The sequence below is a fragment of the Dipodomys spectabilis genome, unplaced genomic scaffold, assembly GCF_019054845.1.
Source record: "Dipodomys spectabilis isolate Male_0828 unplaced genomic scaffold, ASM1905484v1 ptg000233l, whole genome shotgun sequence".
NCBI classification, from domain to species: Eukaryota; Metazoa; Chordata; class Mammalia; order Rodentia; family Heteromyidae; genus Dipodomys; species Dipodomys spectabilis.
Window position 1 is genome coordinate 295,988 of NW_024870910.1, and position 17,946 is coordinate 313,933.

General features: G+C 52.7%; 2 protein-coding genes across 5 annotated transcripts in view; one reads left to right on the forward strand and one right to left on the reverse strand.

Annotated features, from left to right (window-relative positions):
• The window catches only part of Apba2 (amyloid beta precursor protein binding family A member 2), a 37,786-nt gene extending 33,084 nt beyond the window's left edge, over window positions 1-4,702 (forward strand). For both annotated transcript variants that reach the window (XM_042698551.1, XM_042698552.1), the window contains 2 exons: window positions 1,909-2,049; window positions 4,417-4,702. In XM_042698551.1, the coding sequence (XP_042554485.1) occupies window positions 1,909-2,049; window positions 4,417-4,488 (213 nt within the window). In that variant the 3' untranslated portion in view covers window positions 4,489-4,702. The remainder of the gene's footprint in view (window positions 1-1,908; window positions 2,050-4,416) is intronic.
• Window positions 4,703-10,826: 6,124 nt separating this feature from the next.
• Window positions 10,827-17,946, reverse strand: part of Fam189a1 (family with sequence similarity 189 member A1) — a 151,483-nt gene continuing 144,363 nt past the window's right edge. For 2 of the 3 annotated variants that reach the window (XM_042698555.1, XM_042698553.1), the window contains 4 exons: window positions 15,013-15,088; window positions 14,048-14,275; window positions 12,718-12,792; window positions 10,827-11,143 (listed from right to left, as the gene is read on the reverse strand). In XM_042698555.1, coding sequence (XP_042554489.1) covers window positions 10,827-11,143; window positions 12,718-12,792; window positions 14,048-14,275; window positions 15,013-15,088 — 696 coding nt within the window. The remainder of the gene's footprint in view (window positions 11,144-12,717; window positions 12,793-14,047; window positions 14,276-15,012; window positions 15,089-17,946) is intronic. The other variant, XM_042698554.1, reaches the window with a different exon arrangement.

Consider the following 17,946-nt stretch of genomic DNA (forward strand, 5'->3'; position numbering starts at 1 on the left):
CTTCTCCACACTGAACTTCTCCTGTTCAGAGTTCCTACCGTGTCTGACCTGTGTTTACTTGGCATGAGTTTCTTTTCCTTAGCTTTTGTCTTTTTAAAATATATTTATCTTATTGATTGATTGGATTGGATTTTTGGTGCCAGTTCTAGGACTTAAACTCAAGACTTGTTTGGGTACTGTCCCTGAGATTTTTTTTTCTCTCTCAAGATTAGCATTCTACCACTTGGAGCCACAGCTCCACTTCTGGCTTTTTGGTGATGCACTAGAGATAAGCATCTCATGGACTTTCCTCAGATCTCAGCCTCCTGAGTAGCTAGGATTACAAGTGTGAGCCACCAGCACCTGGTGCACATTCCCCCCCCCACTCTCTTTTTCCCCCAGGATATTTTCTTCTAGGATCTCTCTCTCCTCCTTCCTCCTTCTCTTTGCTTTTCTTCCTTCCTTTTTTAAAAATCGTTGTGGCAAATGCAACATGGAAATCAAACCCCTTATCTATTCTTAAGTGTATAGCTTAGAAGGGTTAAGCTGCTGCGGTGCCTGGCATGGGCATGTCAGCAGAGGGCACAGGCCCGGCTTGGGGATGCTCAGAACCAGTACAGGAACTGATGGGCTTGTATCTGGGACCCAGGACTTCATAATCAAGCGTCAGCAGTACCCCTGAGGCCCTGGTGATGGCTTTGGTTGCAGTCAGCCAGTCACTCCTGCTGAGCCTGGAGAGCCCAACACCCACACACTGCGGTACCCCATGGAGCTGGGGTCCCCTGGGTCTCCCGCAAAAGTCTGCCCATCTCAAAAGCTGAGCATTTTGCACAAATCCCTCCCCCTCCCTCCCCGTTTTCAGCCTCATTACACCTAAGTGCCATGCGTTCATTTGCAGACAGGCTCCAGATGACCCAGTTAAGAGTTATTTTCCAAATGGATCCCACATTTCTTCTCCAGGAATCCAGAAAGCTCCAACTCGGAGACAGTCATCTTCCTGCACAAAAGTATAAACCAGCAATGTACAAGTGCCAAGGTCTCCGTTCCCGGCTGGCGTTTGTGTGGGTGTACGGCCCACAGCGCCTCCTTCCCCCCTTCCCTGCTCCCAGATTCCTGTCAGTGCAGGCATCAGGACCCAAGTCCCTTCTCCCAGCAGCCTCCCTCCCCTTCTTTCCCTGCCTTCATTCTCTTCGATGGACTCTCCGGAAGTCTCATCAGCAGGGATATTTTATCTGAACCCTGTTTTCTGAAGGCTGGGTCACCTGGCTTCTCTCTCCGTGAGCTCATTGGCTTCTTTCTGGCTACTCTTTGTCTCCCTTGAAAGGAGAGGGACTCAAATGTGGCTGACAGAATCATCCAGAATATGCATGTACCTTTGGCCTCCACCCTCGGCTGGTATCAGAAGCAATACCTCCCAGGCTCTCTACCTTCAAAGGCTTGGGGGCCTGGCTAATTCCCTATGCAAACCACAGTATCCACCATTTTTCTTTTATTTACTATGGTCTTGAGATGGCGCTGGTAGCTCACCCTTGTATCCTAGCGACTCAGGAGGCTGAGATCTGAGGATCATGGTTCAAAGCCAGCCCAGGCAGGAAAGTCTGTGAACCTCTTCTTTCTGACGAACCTTCAGAAAACCGGAAGCAGCGCTGTGGCTCAAAGTGGTAGAGCGCTAGCCTTGAGCGAAAGAATCCCAGGGACAACGCCCAAGGTCCTGAGTTCAAGCTTTGGGACCAGCAAAAAATAAAACAGTTGCAATCAGACATGTTCCTGTTCGTGCATTAAGGAGCTGCCCAGCAAAGTGTGTGATCTGTTAGGATCATCTCTCTGCGTGAAAAATCTGTCTGCCCCCATCTTTGGGGACAGGATGGAGAAGAGAACTGTGGGAGGGGTGCTGGGAACGCACTTGCTGACCTGCCTGTGTCTGCGCAGATCTGCAGTCTCATGAGAGGGGGCATCGCCGAGCGAGGGGGTGTCCGCGTCGGCCACCGGATCATCGAGATCAACGGGCAGAGCGTGGTGGCCACAGCCCACGAGAAGATAGTCCAGGCTCTCTCTAACTCCGTGGGGGAGGTAAGGCTGGGACAATCATCCGCCTCCACCTTGGTCCCTGGTGCTGCTTTGGAGGCAGAATCTAACGCTAGGTGTAGCCCAGCCCAGGCTTTTTCCATAGCCAGCATCAATGCTTGCATGATCAACACCTGCAAAATTGATTGGTCCCCGCATAGGAAGCCCGCCCTCCTTAAGCCCGCTGTGAGCCTTTCATAGGCCTCTCTGAAAAGCCCCTATTTGCTATCTCCTACACGCTCCTACACTGAGCTCTGCAAAGCCGGCCCCTCCCCACGGGCCACTGGGCAGCAGCAGAGCTGGCCGGGCTATGTCCAGCACTAGCTCCTAACCTGAGGCCTCAGCCAGCTCTCGCTGGCGTCACTGCCATAGCAGCAAGATGAGTTGATTGTACAGGGGGCTCCCAGGTGAGTAGCACAGCCCTGGGCAAAGGGCAGGGGGCTAGTGTGGCAGAATTGGTTTGTTTGTTTCTTGGCAGAATTTAGGTTGGGTTCTGACAACCTCCCCCCCCACCCCAATTCCCTGCTGCAAGCTAAGGTGGTGTGCAGTGCCCCCTGGTGGCTGGGTTTGGGAGAGCAGCCCTGGATTCCGTTGGTTGTGTGTAGTAATCCTGCTCTTTCTCTTTCTTTTCCTACCTTCCTTCCCCCTTCCCTTCTCTTTCTCTCTTCTCTTTCTCTCCTTCCTCTTTCTCTCATTTTTCCTTTCTTTCTCCTTTCCTTTATTTCTTTTTCTTTCTTGCCCCTTCCTTCTTCTCTCCCTTTCTCTCTTCCTCTCTTATCCTCTTATCTTTCCTTTCTTTCCCTCCCTCCCTCCCTTCCTTCCTCCTTCCCTCCTTTACTTCCTTCCTTCCTTCCTCCCTCCCTCCCTCCCTCCCTTCCTTCTTTCCCTCCCACCCCTCCTCTCCCCTCTCTTCCTCTCTTTCCTTCCTTTTTTGTGCCAGTCCTGGGGTTTGAAATCAGGGCATAGGAACTTTCCCTGAGCTTTTTATTTGCACTGTTACCATTTAGCCACAGTTCTCTGTGTGTGTGGAGGCGGAGGGGGGGGGGGGTGTTGATCAGAGATAGAAGTCTCACAGACTTTCCTGCTCAGGTTGGCTTTTAACTGTGATCCTCAGATCTCAGCCTCCTGAGTAGCTAGGATTACAAGCATGAGCCCCCTAGCCCCCAGCTGGGTGCTATTTCTTGAGGAAGCTCCGGACCATATCTCTCAGATGGATCAGAACACTCCAGATTCTGTGAAACTGGACCAGCCTGGGGGAAGAGCTGGTTTCCCCGGGTTTGGTGGTAGCCATTGCTGCTGGCTGGCTGGCTCTCCGAAGAAAAGAGAGAGGCCCAGCGAAGTACCATTAGCATCTTTGTGCAAATAGCTTCCAAGAAGGGGAAATTCAATTTTCCTAAGTAGATGCTGGGAAACGGCTGTCCCAGGGGAACGATCATCCTCTCACCTAAATCAATCCAGCGAGCCGGCCTGGGAGCTGTGAGCAGAGAGCCCGCTCTTCCGACCTGAGATGAATTGAGGTTCAGAGAGGCTGGAAGGCGGGCGGGCCTCCGGGCTGGGTTTTTGTTTTGTTTTGTTTTAAATCCCTTCATCCTCCGGCCTTGGCCTCCGTCCTGCCCGCAAGATTGGCAGCTTACACTGTCTTTAAACTGGCCTGTTTTCCCCTCATGCCTGAGCACATTTGGAAAGTTAGCCGTTGATAAATTACCTGGGAAGTTTTGAGAAGCCTTTGGGTGGGGCAGGGAGGGGTGAGGTTCAGAGGAAGGAATTACTGAGAATGAATTTTTGGATGGACACAGCCTTCCTGGGGCGGGGGGGGGGGGAGTGGGCAAGGGGGATGGGTGGTGGAGGGCTAACATCTGGATAGATCATCAGGCCTGATACACTAGGCATGGAGTCAGGAAGGGAGGCCAAGCTGCTCAGGGTGGATTGCTGAATGATTCTCTACAGGATAGGGCTTTGGAGGCCCAACTTCTGGACACCCCCTCCCCCCGACATTTGCCTTCGCCTGTGCTGATGTTGAGGGAAGAGCATACATGTCCCCTCTTGATCCCCTCCCTCCTAGAAGCAAAGCCTACACTTTGCAGTTTCTGGGGATGCTCTGAGCTGCCCCCCCCCCCCACTCCCACCTAGTGGGTACATTGTAGTCCAGTTTTTTCTTCTCTCCCTGTGGTATTGCTACTTTGAACTGAAAGCAAAGCTAGCACTGCACGGTGTGGAGCGGAGAACCCAGCCCCTTCCTCCATCACTGGGATGTTGGACTGTGAGCAGGATTGGGGGGTGGGTAGGACAGGTGTCGTCATCTGCTCGCATTGGATGGCCTGGGGGGGGGGGGTGGAGCAGGCCAGAGGCTCAGCATCCTGTCTCTGTTCACAGATTCACATGAAGACCATGCCTGCTGCCATGTTCAGGCTCCTCACGGGCCAGGAGACCCCGCTGTACATCTAGGCCCACCCCAGCCTCTGCCGCAGAGCCCAGGGACACCCGGCCAGGCCTAGCTGGGCACAGAGGAGCCGGAAGCCAAGGACACAGCCCTGAACCCTGACCCCATAGCCTGCCCAAGGACACTGGCTCCCATGAAGGACGGGAACCTTAACTATCCAGTTCTTTTATTTTGTCTTTTCTTTCGATTTTTCCTTTTCCTTTTTCCTCTCCCCCGCCCAGTGCGCCCCCCCCCCCCCCACTCAAAGGAATATGACTTTATCAAAGGACAAGTCGCAGGAACAAACCTTTGTCCATCGTTCAAGTATTTAGCCACGTCCGGAGCTGTTTTCTCCCAGTGGCTGCTGAAAGGTGCTCATGGATCTTCCGTATGGTGTGGTGTGCAGCATGTGTGTTTTTCTCCCTGGAGCTGTAGCGTTTGAATGTGGGTGCCTACCCACCCTCTGTGGGTTTGTGGGTGCAATTCCTGGGGCAGGGGGCAATGGGCAGCCCCATCTTCTGCCCCTCTGGGTAGGACACGTAGGATCCTATTGGGCCCTCGAAATTACCATGAGAATGTGCATCTCCGGACTCCAGTTGTCACTTGTGCCGAAGCTGTGGGAAAACAAATTGTGATTGTAAGTATTCACCCAGAAAAAAAAAAAAAGGAAATCTTCCTAAGTTAAATAATAAAAGAAAAGATTATGATCATACCAACATCCCAACTCCCTATTTCTTGAGAAACTCTTAACCATGCGGACTTGCACTTCGGCCAGCGAATCTCCAGATACGTAGGGGTTTTCCCTGATCCATGCTCCTGGCTGTTTTTCCTGTCCTCAGTTGAGGTTACCAGACTCCTCATCAGGAGGGGACAAACATGTCCCCAGAGGGCTGCAGATAGCATGGGTGTCTGCCCCTATTTAAAAATAACTCTGTGTACACACACATATATACACACATCCATCTCTACACCCGCCCAGTGCCCCCTCAGCAACTGCACACACCAGGAAACTTGGCCTCTAACCCTCTCCCTCCCCCAGGGCAGTTTTCTCCTTCCTCGCAGACTCAAATAAATATGATCAGCAAGGTGCCCAGGCCACGAACAGTATTTGAGTGCTTAGATGGAGGAGCATTAGAGAGCCATGTGAACTGACATTTTGTCTGGAAGTCTCTCTTTCTCTCTTTTTTTTTTTTTTTTTTTGGCCCAGGCCTTGAAGAATACACTGTGACTTAAGAAGCCTTACCACACAGTAACTAAAGCTTTAGGATTACTGTATTTGAGAGTAACGCGTGTTGCATGCAGCCGAACCTTAGGAAGACTTTGCCCATAGCACTAATAAACCCGAAGTCATGATGTACAAGTTGTGGGTTGTGGCTTCATTTGTCCCCCGAGCCTTCTGTGCCCAGCAGGCTCCCACTGTCCCCGCTGTGCTCCTCCCACCCAGTCTAGAGCCCAGGGCACTCTTTGCCGGGAGGTTGGAGGATGGAGGCTAAGGTCACCAGGTGCCAGGCTGGACGGAGCCCTGTGCCAGGTATAAAATAAGCCAGCTGTGGGTTCTGAACACCTGCCTCAGGTGTAGACACACTCCTGATTGGCTGAATGAGAGATCGAAGCCTACGGGGCAGCTCCAGGGTTCTACTGATTACCTGCAGGTGTATGCATGTGCACGCGGCTCCTGGCTCCTGCTGGCATCTGTGATGTCACTTTGTGATCCATGTCGGAGAGAAAGAACCTTCTCTGTGGCTGTGAATCTGAGGTCACTTGGCCTAAGGAGCCTGTGAGGTGACGTTGTGCACCTCAAGTGTAGGCAGAAAGCCTGGGTGGGGGTGGGGATGGGGAGTCCAGCCCTGGGACTTTGGCAAGCTGCCCTCTGCTTCTCTGGCCTGGCCACACGGGGGCGCATGCCCCCACCGCTGTGAGCTGCTGACCTGGTGTGCCTTGGGGGAAACTCCAGAGTGACACACCTGTCCCTGTTGGCTTCCCCAAGGATTTGAGGTCAGCACCCGTGGTAATGACCTTAACCGTCAGGGGTAGGTAAGAAACCAATTGCCTTTCAACATGATAAACCCCAGCTCCAGGTCTTCCCCCTCACTGAAGAGGTGTGTGGTGGTCAGAGTCACCCCCAGAGTAGAAGCTTGCGTGGAGAGTGCAAGAACATGGCCAGACAAACGTGGCCTCTGGAGAGGAATCTCATGGCTAGCAGACCACATGGGGGAATAGCTTCTAACAACAGGGGGGGGGTACGGGGGGGGGGGGGTTCTGGGGGTTGAACTCAAGGGCCAGATGCCATCAGCCTTTTCCATGCAAGACTGGCATTCTACCACTTGAGCCACACCTTCACTTCCAGGTTTTTACTGGTTACAAGGAGATGAGTCTCAAAGACTTTCCAGCCCAAGCTGGCTTCAAATCATGATCCTTAAATCTCAGCCTCCTGAGTAACTACAATTACAGCCATGAGCCACCAATGCCTGGCCAAATATATATATATATATTTTTTGTCGGTCATGGGGTTTGAACTCTTTGGCCTGAGTGCTGTCCTTCAGCTCTTCAGCTCAAGGTGAGCACTCTACCACTTGAGCCACAGCACCACTTCCAGTTTTCTAGTGGTTTATTGGAGAGCAGTCTCACGGACTTTCCTGCCCGGGCTGGCTTTGAACCGTGATACTCAGATCTCAGCCTCCTAAGTAGCTAGGACGACAGGTGTGAGCCACTGGCGCCCGGCTATTTTTTTTTTTTTTAAAGAAACCTAAATAAAGGAAGGATCTGGGGCTGAGAAGGTGGCTCAGTGGTAGAGTGCTTGCCTTGCATGCCTGAGGCCCTGGGTTCGATTCCTCAGCACCACATAAGCAAAAAGAAAAAAAATAAATAAAGGAAGGATCTTGCAGAGCCCTTGGTGGTGCTGTGTCTAAAGAGGGGCAGAGGGGCTGCTGTGTGCCAGACTGCCCAGGGCCTCTGTGCATTGGTTTGGGGGTCCTGGTGGCCTGCTTTCTTCTCTCAGTCCCTGGAGCTGAGATTGGGCAGGCATTGACCAACAGCGTACACAGCCCCGGGGCTGGTGTGTGTTCCAATTAGACTTCAGAGACGACAGAGGCCAGAAATACTTTTTATTAAAACACTGATCATTATTAAAACACCTTGAGGTACATTAAATAAATACAACCTTTCAAGTTGTACAAACAGGTCTCTGGTGTCTTGGAAACCGTTTCCTGTGAATTCTGCCTTAGCAGCATCTGATAGAGCCGAGGGAGAGGAGATGAACTCCATTCGAAATAAACTTCCTGTAACGTGGTTTGTTGCAAGCATTTCATTTGTATTGTTCCAGCAGAAGGAGGCCATAAGTCCCAGTAAAGAAGACCCCCCCCCATTTTATTTGTGGGAGAGTTCGGGGGCGGGGGGAGCAGAGTTTACATGTTAGGAAGGGTAGAACATCCTTGGCTTAGCTTCTTAAGTCTCCGGGGCCCTACTTCAGTATCCTCACATCCACATCCCTCCCCAGGCCAAGGTCAAAGGGCAGTGTCCTTAGCAGCTGCCAGCCTCTTCTGGGGTCCTGCACGGGACCTTGCCAAACTAGAGAGCCACCTCATACACTTAGCTGGCCATTTCAGATGCCCACACCGGAAGTGCAAGCGCAGACTTCCGGTGGTAGAAGGGAGGCATAGGCCATGCGCAGGGAGTCATTTTCCCCCGTGTCTGAGGTGTGGTGGCCAGCCTGCTGCTGGACTCCCTAGTACCAGGACACCACTGAGTCAAGGACAAGGGACGTAGAGGGGACCAGTCAAGTTGCCAGAACATTCTCTAGTGGCTCTAACTAGCACCTCTGCCTTCTTTCCTAATGGCAGAGGCTTTCCTCATACCCTGGTGGACCACCTGAGGCCCTGGGAAAGCAGATCGAGGAGATCGTCGTCCTCACTATCCTTGCTGTAGGAGGCAGGAGAGTCTCACAGAGCAGCCTGAGGCTGGGAAAGCTGTTTGCTTGTTTTATCCACAAGACAGAGCTGGTGTAAGAGTAGACGGAACTGAGCGTGAGTGGTACGTGAGGCCAGTTTCTTGCTAGTCTTGGGGGACTTGAGGGCTCCCATGGCACCAGAGGGGAGGAGGCATGGCCCTGAGACAGGAGCCCGAGTGGCAAGCAGGAAGAGAGGCAAAGCAAAGGACACAGAGCACCGAGCTGGCTCCTCTGGCGGCGGAATCCCCTGGCTGGTGAGTGCCCCAGCTCTGTGACATGAAGCCTGGCCCCAAGGCGCAGCTCAGAGACACTGGCTGCTTGGACCCCCAAGCAAGCGGCCCTCCTACAGCTGGCTGCTCGCCAGATGTAAAGCTGATCCCTAGGCTAGAGCTGCCAGATATAAATCCTCTCCTCTGTTTGTTTAGGCTCAGGGGAGGCCTTTCAGAGAAACCATCAGTTCACTTTACCTGCAAGGAGACTTGTGGGGGGTGGAGGGGGGGAGGGAAGTTTCAAAAGTCCTTACTTGAAAGAAATGAGGGAATATATTTTCCCATTTTATCGTCTGACTAAAGTGCTCATAAATTTACCTCTAGTGCATCTCTTGTGGAAAAAGGAAGGCCGTCCACAGGCCTGATTTATATATTTATATATATATATATATATATACATATATGTATATATATATGTACACACACACACACACACACACACACATTCCAATCTCAAGGAGGCCACAGCCCACAGCACTAGAAAAGCTATCTTGCTGGTGGTAGCTGGCTGTCCCTGGGGAACTACCACACCGTCCTTGCTGGGACCCCCTGGGAGCCACACCCCCCTATCCAGCCTTCAAACACATTTTAGTGCCCTTAGCACCCTTCAGGGGGCTGGGGGGCTGAGGGTGGGGCATAGGGGGGAGATGGCAGGCATAGGCCACACAACAGAGCTGTGAGAGTCTTCTGGTGAGACACGGGGCAATGTGGACACCCTCTGGTCCACTCCACACAACAGAGCTGTGAGAGTCTTCTGGTGAGACACAGGGCAATGTGGACACCCTCTGGTCCACTCCACACAACAGAGCTGTGAGAGTCTTCTGGTGAGACACGGGGCAATGTGGACACCCTCTGGTCCACTCCACACAACAGAGCTGTGAGAGTCTTCTGGTGAGACACGGGGCAATGTGGACACCCTCCGGTCCACTCCCATACCTCTGTGCCATGGCCTGAACTCTCAGCTGCTTGGCCAAAGCAGGGGCCACTGGCCACTGCTCTGGGGCTTATGCTGATGGCTGCTGATCTTGATGGCCCAGGTCATTTCCATCATGGCAGAGAGTATTGTTCTATGACCACTGTTGGGGAGAAAGTTGTTGGCAGAAAGTGAGGGGACTAGGGGCAGGGATAGCCAAGAAAGTGAAAGGCACCCATTTCCCAACAGCACCCAAGCAGCACCCAAGGTAGGCTTGCTTGTTTCTTGTACAACCAATCCTGTGAGCATTCTCACTGAAATAAACGATTAACCAGCTGCACAACCAATCCTGTGTTTTCACTGACATGCATGATTGACAGCCTGCATCCTCCAATAGAGATGTGTCTGCTGTGGCCCTGGGGTAGGGGTGGGGGGAGGAACAGCTCTGGAATCATTAGCAGGAGGTGGTCGTTGACCAACCCAAATCAATGGGATGAGATCATATGGGAAGGGTCTCAGGATAGGTACTTACTATGACAGAATATGTCTGTTCTGGTTAAAGTACAGGAGATGGTGGAGGAAAGACATGCCACCAAGAGGAGTCTAGTGGGGAGCACAGGGAGATGGGAGGGCCCCTCCTCACTTTTCCAACACACCTGCTTGCTTCCCATGGGTGACTGGCTACAGTGATTCCCTCACTGGGTATTTGTTTGCACAGTCATTCTTGGGCAAAATGTTGGCCCAGGATGTGCCAAAATGTTCTATTTCCTTTTAAAGGAAATAATAGGCCCAGGTTGGATAATGGTCTCGTGGCACAGTGACACAAACCACACAGATGACTGGTTCCCTTACCTGCTGGCATCCTGTCTCTACTTAACTGTAAACTAAATCAGGAATAGAGGCAAATCCTGCTTTAACAGCCCTGACTTAGGCGGAACCTAGTGTCTTTATGTTCTATGAGGACCACCTGTCCCTGTGCTGGTATTCAGAAGATCTTCCTGGTATTCAGGAAGTGCTGGTTAGTTCAAAGTTACCGCACACCTCCTATAATGCCAATGGACACCAGAAAATCGACTTTCTGGATTATGGAAATAGCTATCTCAAGAGAAGGAATGAGGATTTCCCACCCAAGCCATCCTGAGCAACTCTCAGGTTTGTGCCCCTTTGTGATCTCTAGCAAGAGCCAGGCTGTGTGACGCCAGGCCCATCGATGTCTGTGTCTGGGCCTGGGCTGTTTCATAGCTGGTCCAGGCCACCCGCACGGAAGACAGCCTCCTCCGCCGGATGCTCTTCAGAGGCCACCACTGGTGGGATGGCACCCGTCACATGCCGCACCTCAGCGGGGAGGGCGCTGTGTGCATGTTCCAAGAACTTAGCCACCAAAACCCTGGTGTCCGCATAGGCCTTGCTGTCTACTAAAGAGGGCGGCCTGTCTTTGGAGACCATTTGTAAGGCCTCTGGTTTGGTCTGTTGGTCCATTTTCCAGGTATCTGGGTTGCCAGGTGTTGAAAGCTGGTACTGACAGGCAGCCATGGCAGAGCGAGATGTGGAAACTAAAAATCGAGAAAGAACACGTAACTTTCAGACAACCAGAAAGAAACCAAAACGAACCAGAGGCGGCTGGGTTGTTTTCTAAAGAGCAAACCAAAAGCATGCCAAGAACAAACTTGGGGGGAGCTTTTCTGGCTCTGAGCTGGCATCTGACATGTCCCCTGCTTCCGATGTCCCTTCCCCCCGCCCCACCCCCAGCCTGAGACTGGCGTTGACTTGAAGGGTCCTTCAGCCTCCTGAAGGACAGGAAGGTGATGTGGCGCAGGCTGGGGAGAAGATGGGCAGGTGCAGGCAAAGATGGCCTTCTGTTCAGCTGGCTGCTGGAATTCCAGGGCTGAACCCCCCTTCCCCCCCAGCTTGCCCCAGCTCCATGATCTTTGCCCCCATGGTCCTGATCACTGTGGGGCCAGAATAATGGCTTCTAGAGGTGGAATCTACTCTAAGACCAGAGCTTGGGTGGCAGAGGGTCCATAAAAAGCCCTTCCACACATGCCAGGTATGGACCATTTTCACACATGCCATAAACTCAGTGTCCTTCCCGACTTCCCCAGGCCAAGGGCTGGGGAATTGGCTCAGGCTCTACAAAAGGGATGATGGAGCTGGGTGCCCGTGGCTCAAGCTTGTAATCTTACTACCCAAGAAGCTGAGATCCAAGGATCACAGTTCAAAGCCAGCCTGGGCAGGAAAGTCCATGACACTCTTATCTCTGACTAACCACCACAAAGCCAGAAGTAGCGCTGTGGCTCAAGTGGTAGAGTGCTTGCTTTGAGCAAAAGAGCTCAAGAATGGTGCCCTGGCCCTGAGTTCAAGGCCCAGGCCTGACAAAAGGTGGGGAGGTGAGGGGGCGGAGGTCACGATGACCAGCCACTCAGCACAGGCCATAGAACAAGCATCAGTCTGCATCTCTGAGAAAGCCAGTTCCTAATGGTCCACTGAGATCAACTCACACCAAACATCAAAACCCAAGTTGCCTGCACAACGTGGGCACATTCTGGGCAATCTGTTTTGGAGTCCTTTGGGTGGCAATGAATAAGCTCAGAAGAGAAGTTAAAAGTGAACACAATGCTTCCAGATAGGGCCAGTGAACTTCCCTAATAAAATGAAGTAAGGCCAGGTGTGGTAGTGTGCGCCTGTAACCGTGGCCCTTCTAGGAAGAGGACTGAAAGTTCAAGGCCAGCCTGGGCTACATAGTTGAGAAACTGTTTCATACGTGTGTGTGTGTGTGTGTGTGTGTGTATATGTGTGTGTGTGTGTGGAGAGAGAGAGAGAGAGAGAAACAGTTAACAAGGAATGGGTAGGGTTGGAGAGAGATGGATGAAACAAAATGGAAGGGGTGACTTTAATTTGCATTGTACTCACAGCCTGACTTGTTGAATTGAAACCACTACTTAAAGGTAATTTTAAAAATCAGAATGTTTTTTTAACAAATCAGACGGAGTAGTTAGTAACAGCCTGTGGTACAGCTCTTGGGTGGCTGAGAGGCTGCAGTGGGGCAGGGACCTCCGCATCCCCCGCCAGCCATGTCCACTTCTCCATAGGTAGATGGCAAAGTGTTGGGGAATGGGGCAGGGCTCACCTGTCCCCAGAGGGGCCCGAGAAGGTGTGGTTTCCAGGTCCTGGCTGCACAAGGCGGGGTGGTGAGAGGCATCACCTGAAGCAGAATAAAAAGCACTCAGCACATGAAAGAGGAATTATTGACCAAACAATCACAACCCACCCGAGACTCAGGCATTGGTCAGAGGCCAGGAAAACCCTGTGAGAATCAAGCACAGAGTGGTGTCGCCCGCCTGTCCCCCTACATGAGCCGAGGGGCTGGCATCAGAAGGCCCACCCTTCCAGTCTGAGGTTCTCTGGGGACCTGGAAAAGCACATGTCTTCCGTGTTGAGAAAAGTGACGGTCCATCTATCTGGAAGGAGACAGAAGCGCCAAGGTTGCAGAGAAAGCATGGCGACCAGAATCTCCATCCACAACTGAGAGCCATCACAGGGCCTCAGAGCTGACCTTGAGCCTTCCAAATGCATGGGGCCCTCCCTTGGGCCTCAGTGAGTGACCGTGGCCACGGAGGCCCACGGGTTGGTCCTTCCGGGGGTGGGGAGGGAAGGAGAGAAGCTCTGTCACTGTGAATCGATGCTCACAGTAGGTGTTTCCCAAAGATGAGTCATTTGCCCACATAGGGGAAAAAGATAAAGAGGGAAGAGGGCTGGGGGGCTGGGGAAGTCTGGAGGTGCATGCAAACTTTATCAGGAGGATGCTTCTAGATACATGCAGGCTCCTGATAGCCACCGGTGACTCCATGCTTCCTTGGCAGGGCCAGGCTCTGGGTGATCGAGGCCCAGTTGATGCGGGCACCCAGATGCTCTGCTTAGGGTTTGTCCACATCCATTTTAGGCAGGAGTCATGCAGGATGAGACCTCAGTCAAAGGCCCTCTTGTCTTTATTGGCAAGGCATCTGCCCCACCGCTACCTATGGAATCAAGGATGGGTGTGGGTTCTCTAGCCTTGGGGTACCCCCACCCACCTGAGAGAGCGAGTGTGAGATGAAAACTTGCTATGCTGACGACCACAGGGACTCCAGCCCTGAGCGAATGCCCCCCACACCACCACCCCCAACACATACAAAGCCACATGAGGGGTTTCGGGAACGCACACTGCCACCCCCCCAGTATTACCTGAGATCACTGCGCTGACCCCACCCTCACTCTCTTTGTTTGTGTTTATGGCCACATGGAAGGCTCCCATTCTCTTCAGCTCTCGTGTCCTTTCTTCCCCCACCAGCCTGGGGGCCCTTCTCTAGAGACACAACAGGACTCTCCAAGGGCCTTCCTCCAAGTTGAGGGGTCTCAGATACCCAAACCATTTTCCCCAGGTTTCCCCTGACCCACAGAGCCTCTGGGACCAGACACACCTGCCTTGCTGGACACACAGGCAGTGGGATCACTAGCCGAGCGGGCCACACGCCCGGAACTGGGCGGTCCCTGAGAGCTCAGATCTGTGGCTTCTGGGGACAGATGCTGGAGGTCTGGGGCAGGTGGTGGGGCTGGCGGGGTGCCTTCTGTATCATCAGGGGATGTGTGGCTTGGACCCAGCGAGGTGGCCCCATCTGAGGTGGGTAGGCTGGTGGTGCTGGCTGGCACTGAGGAAGAATGGACACAGGTTAGGCACGGCCAGGTGGCCACATGGACAGGGCAGTACTGGCCTTTCGATCTGAATCAACCAATCTGAATCAACCCCGCACCATCTCAGATAGTGCCTGGAAATGGAATGGATTGGGAAAATGCCACTGAAAGATTCGGGGATGGAGTCAGATGATTGTCCAAGAATCTTTCCAGAAAAATTCTAGTTAACTTTTCAGGAAGATTCTCCTAGATTCTCCAGGAGACTGGAAACTGGAGGTGAAGGCCAGGTGCTGGTGGCTCACGCCTGTCATCCTAGCTACTCAGGAGGCTGAGATCTGAGGATTGTGGTTCAAAGCCAGTGGGAAAGTCCCCAGGAAGGAAAGTCTGTGAGACTCTCATCTCCAATTAATCATCAAAAAGCCAGATGTGAATCTGTGGCTCAATTGGTAGAGTACTAGTTTGGAGTAAAAGAGCTTAGGGACAGTACTCAGGCCCTGAGTTCAAGCTCCATGACTAGCACAAAAAGAGAGAGGGAAGAGAGAGAGTAAGGGAGGGAGGGAGGGAAGAGAGAAGAGAGGAAGGAGATAGATAAAGAGAAGGGAGGAGAGGAGAGGAGAGGAGAGAAGAGGAGAGGAGAGGAGAGGAGAGGAGAGGAGAGGAGAGGAGAGGAGAGGAGAGGAGAGGAGAGGAGGGGAGGAAATCCTTAGAGAATATAAAAGTGCTTCAGACACCAGGGGAGGGAAGGAAAGATTACCTGGTGTGCTAAAGTCAGCGGTGGTGTCTTGGTCGCCAGAGCTGGGCAGGACCACCTGGTGGTCCATACTTGTCACCTGCAGTAAGAAACACCAGGTATCACAGTGGGTGATCAGTCAGACTCAGAGGCCATCACACAGCGGGCCTGAATAACACAGCTGGCCCTCTGCAGCCTCACATTTCCTGTTTTCAACTAAGCAGGGGAGGGGAGGAGGATTGTGAATAATCTGAGGAGGAGGGAAAAAAAAGTAACTTGAGCTGGAGACTGATGGCTCACACCTGTAATCCTAGCTACTCAGGAGGCTGAGATCTGAAGATCACAGTTCAAAGCTAGCTGGGGCAGGATATTCCGTGAGACTCTTATCTCCAATAAACTACTCAAAAGAGCCAAAAGTGGCACTGTGGCTCAAGTGGTAGAGCGCTCGCCTTGAGCAAAAGAAACTCAGGGACAGCATGCCCAGGCCCAGAGTTCAAGCCCCGGGGCCAGAAGAGCGGGGAGATATGATGCTTCAAGCCACCATGGCTGGGCCTGGAATGATGCCAGCCTGAGTGACTCTCCCACACTTGCTGTGTTCTCTTCCTCATGGCCTCCTTGCCAGGCTCGGGGCCAGGGTTCAATTCTGCATGGGGCACTGTGTGAGCCTGAATGAGGGTCTCCGGCATCCAATCTGGGTGCAATGAAGACTATAAAGAGTTGGCAGCTGTTTTGCCCAGCAAGGCCTCAGGAAACTGGAAGACGAAAAGCCAGCCCGCCACTCCCATCTCTGATCACACCCTCACCCCTCACCTGGTCCATCCTCTACGCCACCGGCTGTCTGCCTTGGTGGGGGCTGCTCCTCCCTCTGTGATTCGGGGCGTAGCCTGTCCCCACCTGGCCCTTGGGCTGGAATGGAACGTGCACCACCCTACACCCCTTCACCAACTCACAAAGCAATTTTCTGATGCCTCGTGTTATTTCAGAATTGCTTTGGGAACACTCTTGCAAATCACAAGCTCTGAAGGGGGCTGAGGAAGGTGAGGCAGGCCCCTGCGGCTCCGTCCCATTCCAGCTCAGGTAATTACATTTCTGCCTTCCCTGGTTGCCCCCTCACCTGCCACCACTTCAGCCAGAGAGCTGATATTCTCCATCTCTCCTCCATACAAAGCTAGGGCAGAGGCAGGTGGCTCCAGTGGCAGCCTTTCGTGCCCACATAACAGGGTGGGCAGTGCCCCTACCCCATAGCACCAGGGCTGGAAGGGGATAGAGAGAGGGCAGGGCAGGCAGGAGAGCCGCTGCCTCTGACTGACTGCATCTCTGTGCTACAGAACAGCAGCTTTTCCTCCCTCAGCACTGCTGGAGAGGGAATTGCCAGAATTCACACCACCACCAGCCCCCGCCTACCTCCCTATAGTAATCATTGCATGCCAATAACCAATGCTGGAAATCCCTGCCCAGAATCTCCCACTCAATCTCACACACACACACACACACACACACACACACACACACACACACACACACTCACACACACACAAACGGATGCCCAAAGATCTATTTCATCCCATAACTCTCTTCCCACATCTAATCACACAGATACAGAGGTGAGTAGAAAAGGAGACGGGGGCGGGGGAGGGGAGTGCCCGGCAATGAAGAAATATAAATAAGAGAAATAAAACACCCAGTGGGACACGGCCGGGAGAAAATTGGATTCGTCTCCTATTTGCAGGCCTCTCTCTCCCTTCCCCTCCGGTTCCCTGAAATAGAGAGCTAGAAAATGTGGTTCAAGGGAGGCAGTTCTGAGAGGCATCTGTCACCTCTTAACAAACAAAGTGTCAGGAGCTTAATTTGAATTTGGCTGTCCCCGGTGTCAAAAGCCACCTTGTCACACTCAAGCTGCTGAAGGGAGGAGGAGGAACGAAATAGCTGTTCAGTTCACACAGCATTGTTGATGAGCTGGAAAGGCAGCAGGAGGGAGTGCAAAAGGGAATGTCTGTGGTATAGAACTGAAATTAGTTTGGCCACAATAGGCTCAAAACCGCAGCTCTTTGCAGGTGATGGAGGAGGAATGGGGAAAGGGACTGTTCTGTTAAGTTAGGCTGTTATGAGCTTAACTTCACTCAGAACCCTCCACCCTGTGTGGATTTAACTAATTCTAAGAGAGGCTAGATGGGACTACCATCATCGTTCAATGATCAGCTGTCCAGTAGGGGAAGTCAGCTGTATTTCCCCTCATCTTCCCCCATGGCCAGTCCTACATAGAAATCCTGTCTATTTCCTTATTTCCTCCCTCCCCCTTCTCTTTCTTTCTTTCCTTGGTTGTGGGGCTTGAACCGAGGGTCTGGGCGCTATCCCTGAGCTCTATGGCTCAAGGCTAGTGCTCTACCACTTGGAGCCATAGCACCACTTCTGGTTTTTGAGTGGTTCATTGGAGTTAAGAGTCTCATGGGGACTTTTCTCACCCTCATCCTCTGAGGCGCCTCTATAATTTGGCATCCAAGGTCGTTAAATGTCTACTCAGACTACCCTGGTAACCTCCTTTGTGAATCTAAAACCCCCACATCAGGCACCTGGCCAGCTGCGCCAGTGCCTTTGCGTGTGTGGAACCTTCCACCTGCATGGCCTTTCCTGGTGACTCACAAGCTCTACCCACATCACCAGGCTTGGTGCTTCCTCTGAAGTCTCAGAGACCTGTGACCACGCTGGATTTTTGGTTCCCTGATGGGGGAAAAGATAAAGAGGATTCTGTGTAGTTCATACTTCATGGCTATCATCAAAGCAGGAATATCGGCTTGGCAAGTTCGTGGTGGTGGTGGTGGTGGTGGTGGTGGTGGTGGTGGTGGTGGTGGTGGGGGTGGTGGTGGTGATGGTGGGGGTGGTGGTGGTGGTGGTGGTGGTGGTGGTGGGGGTGGTGGTGGTGGTGGGGGTGGTGGTGGTGGGGGGGGTGGTGGGGGTGGT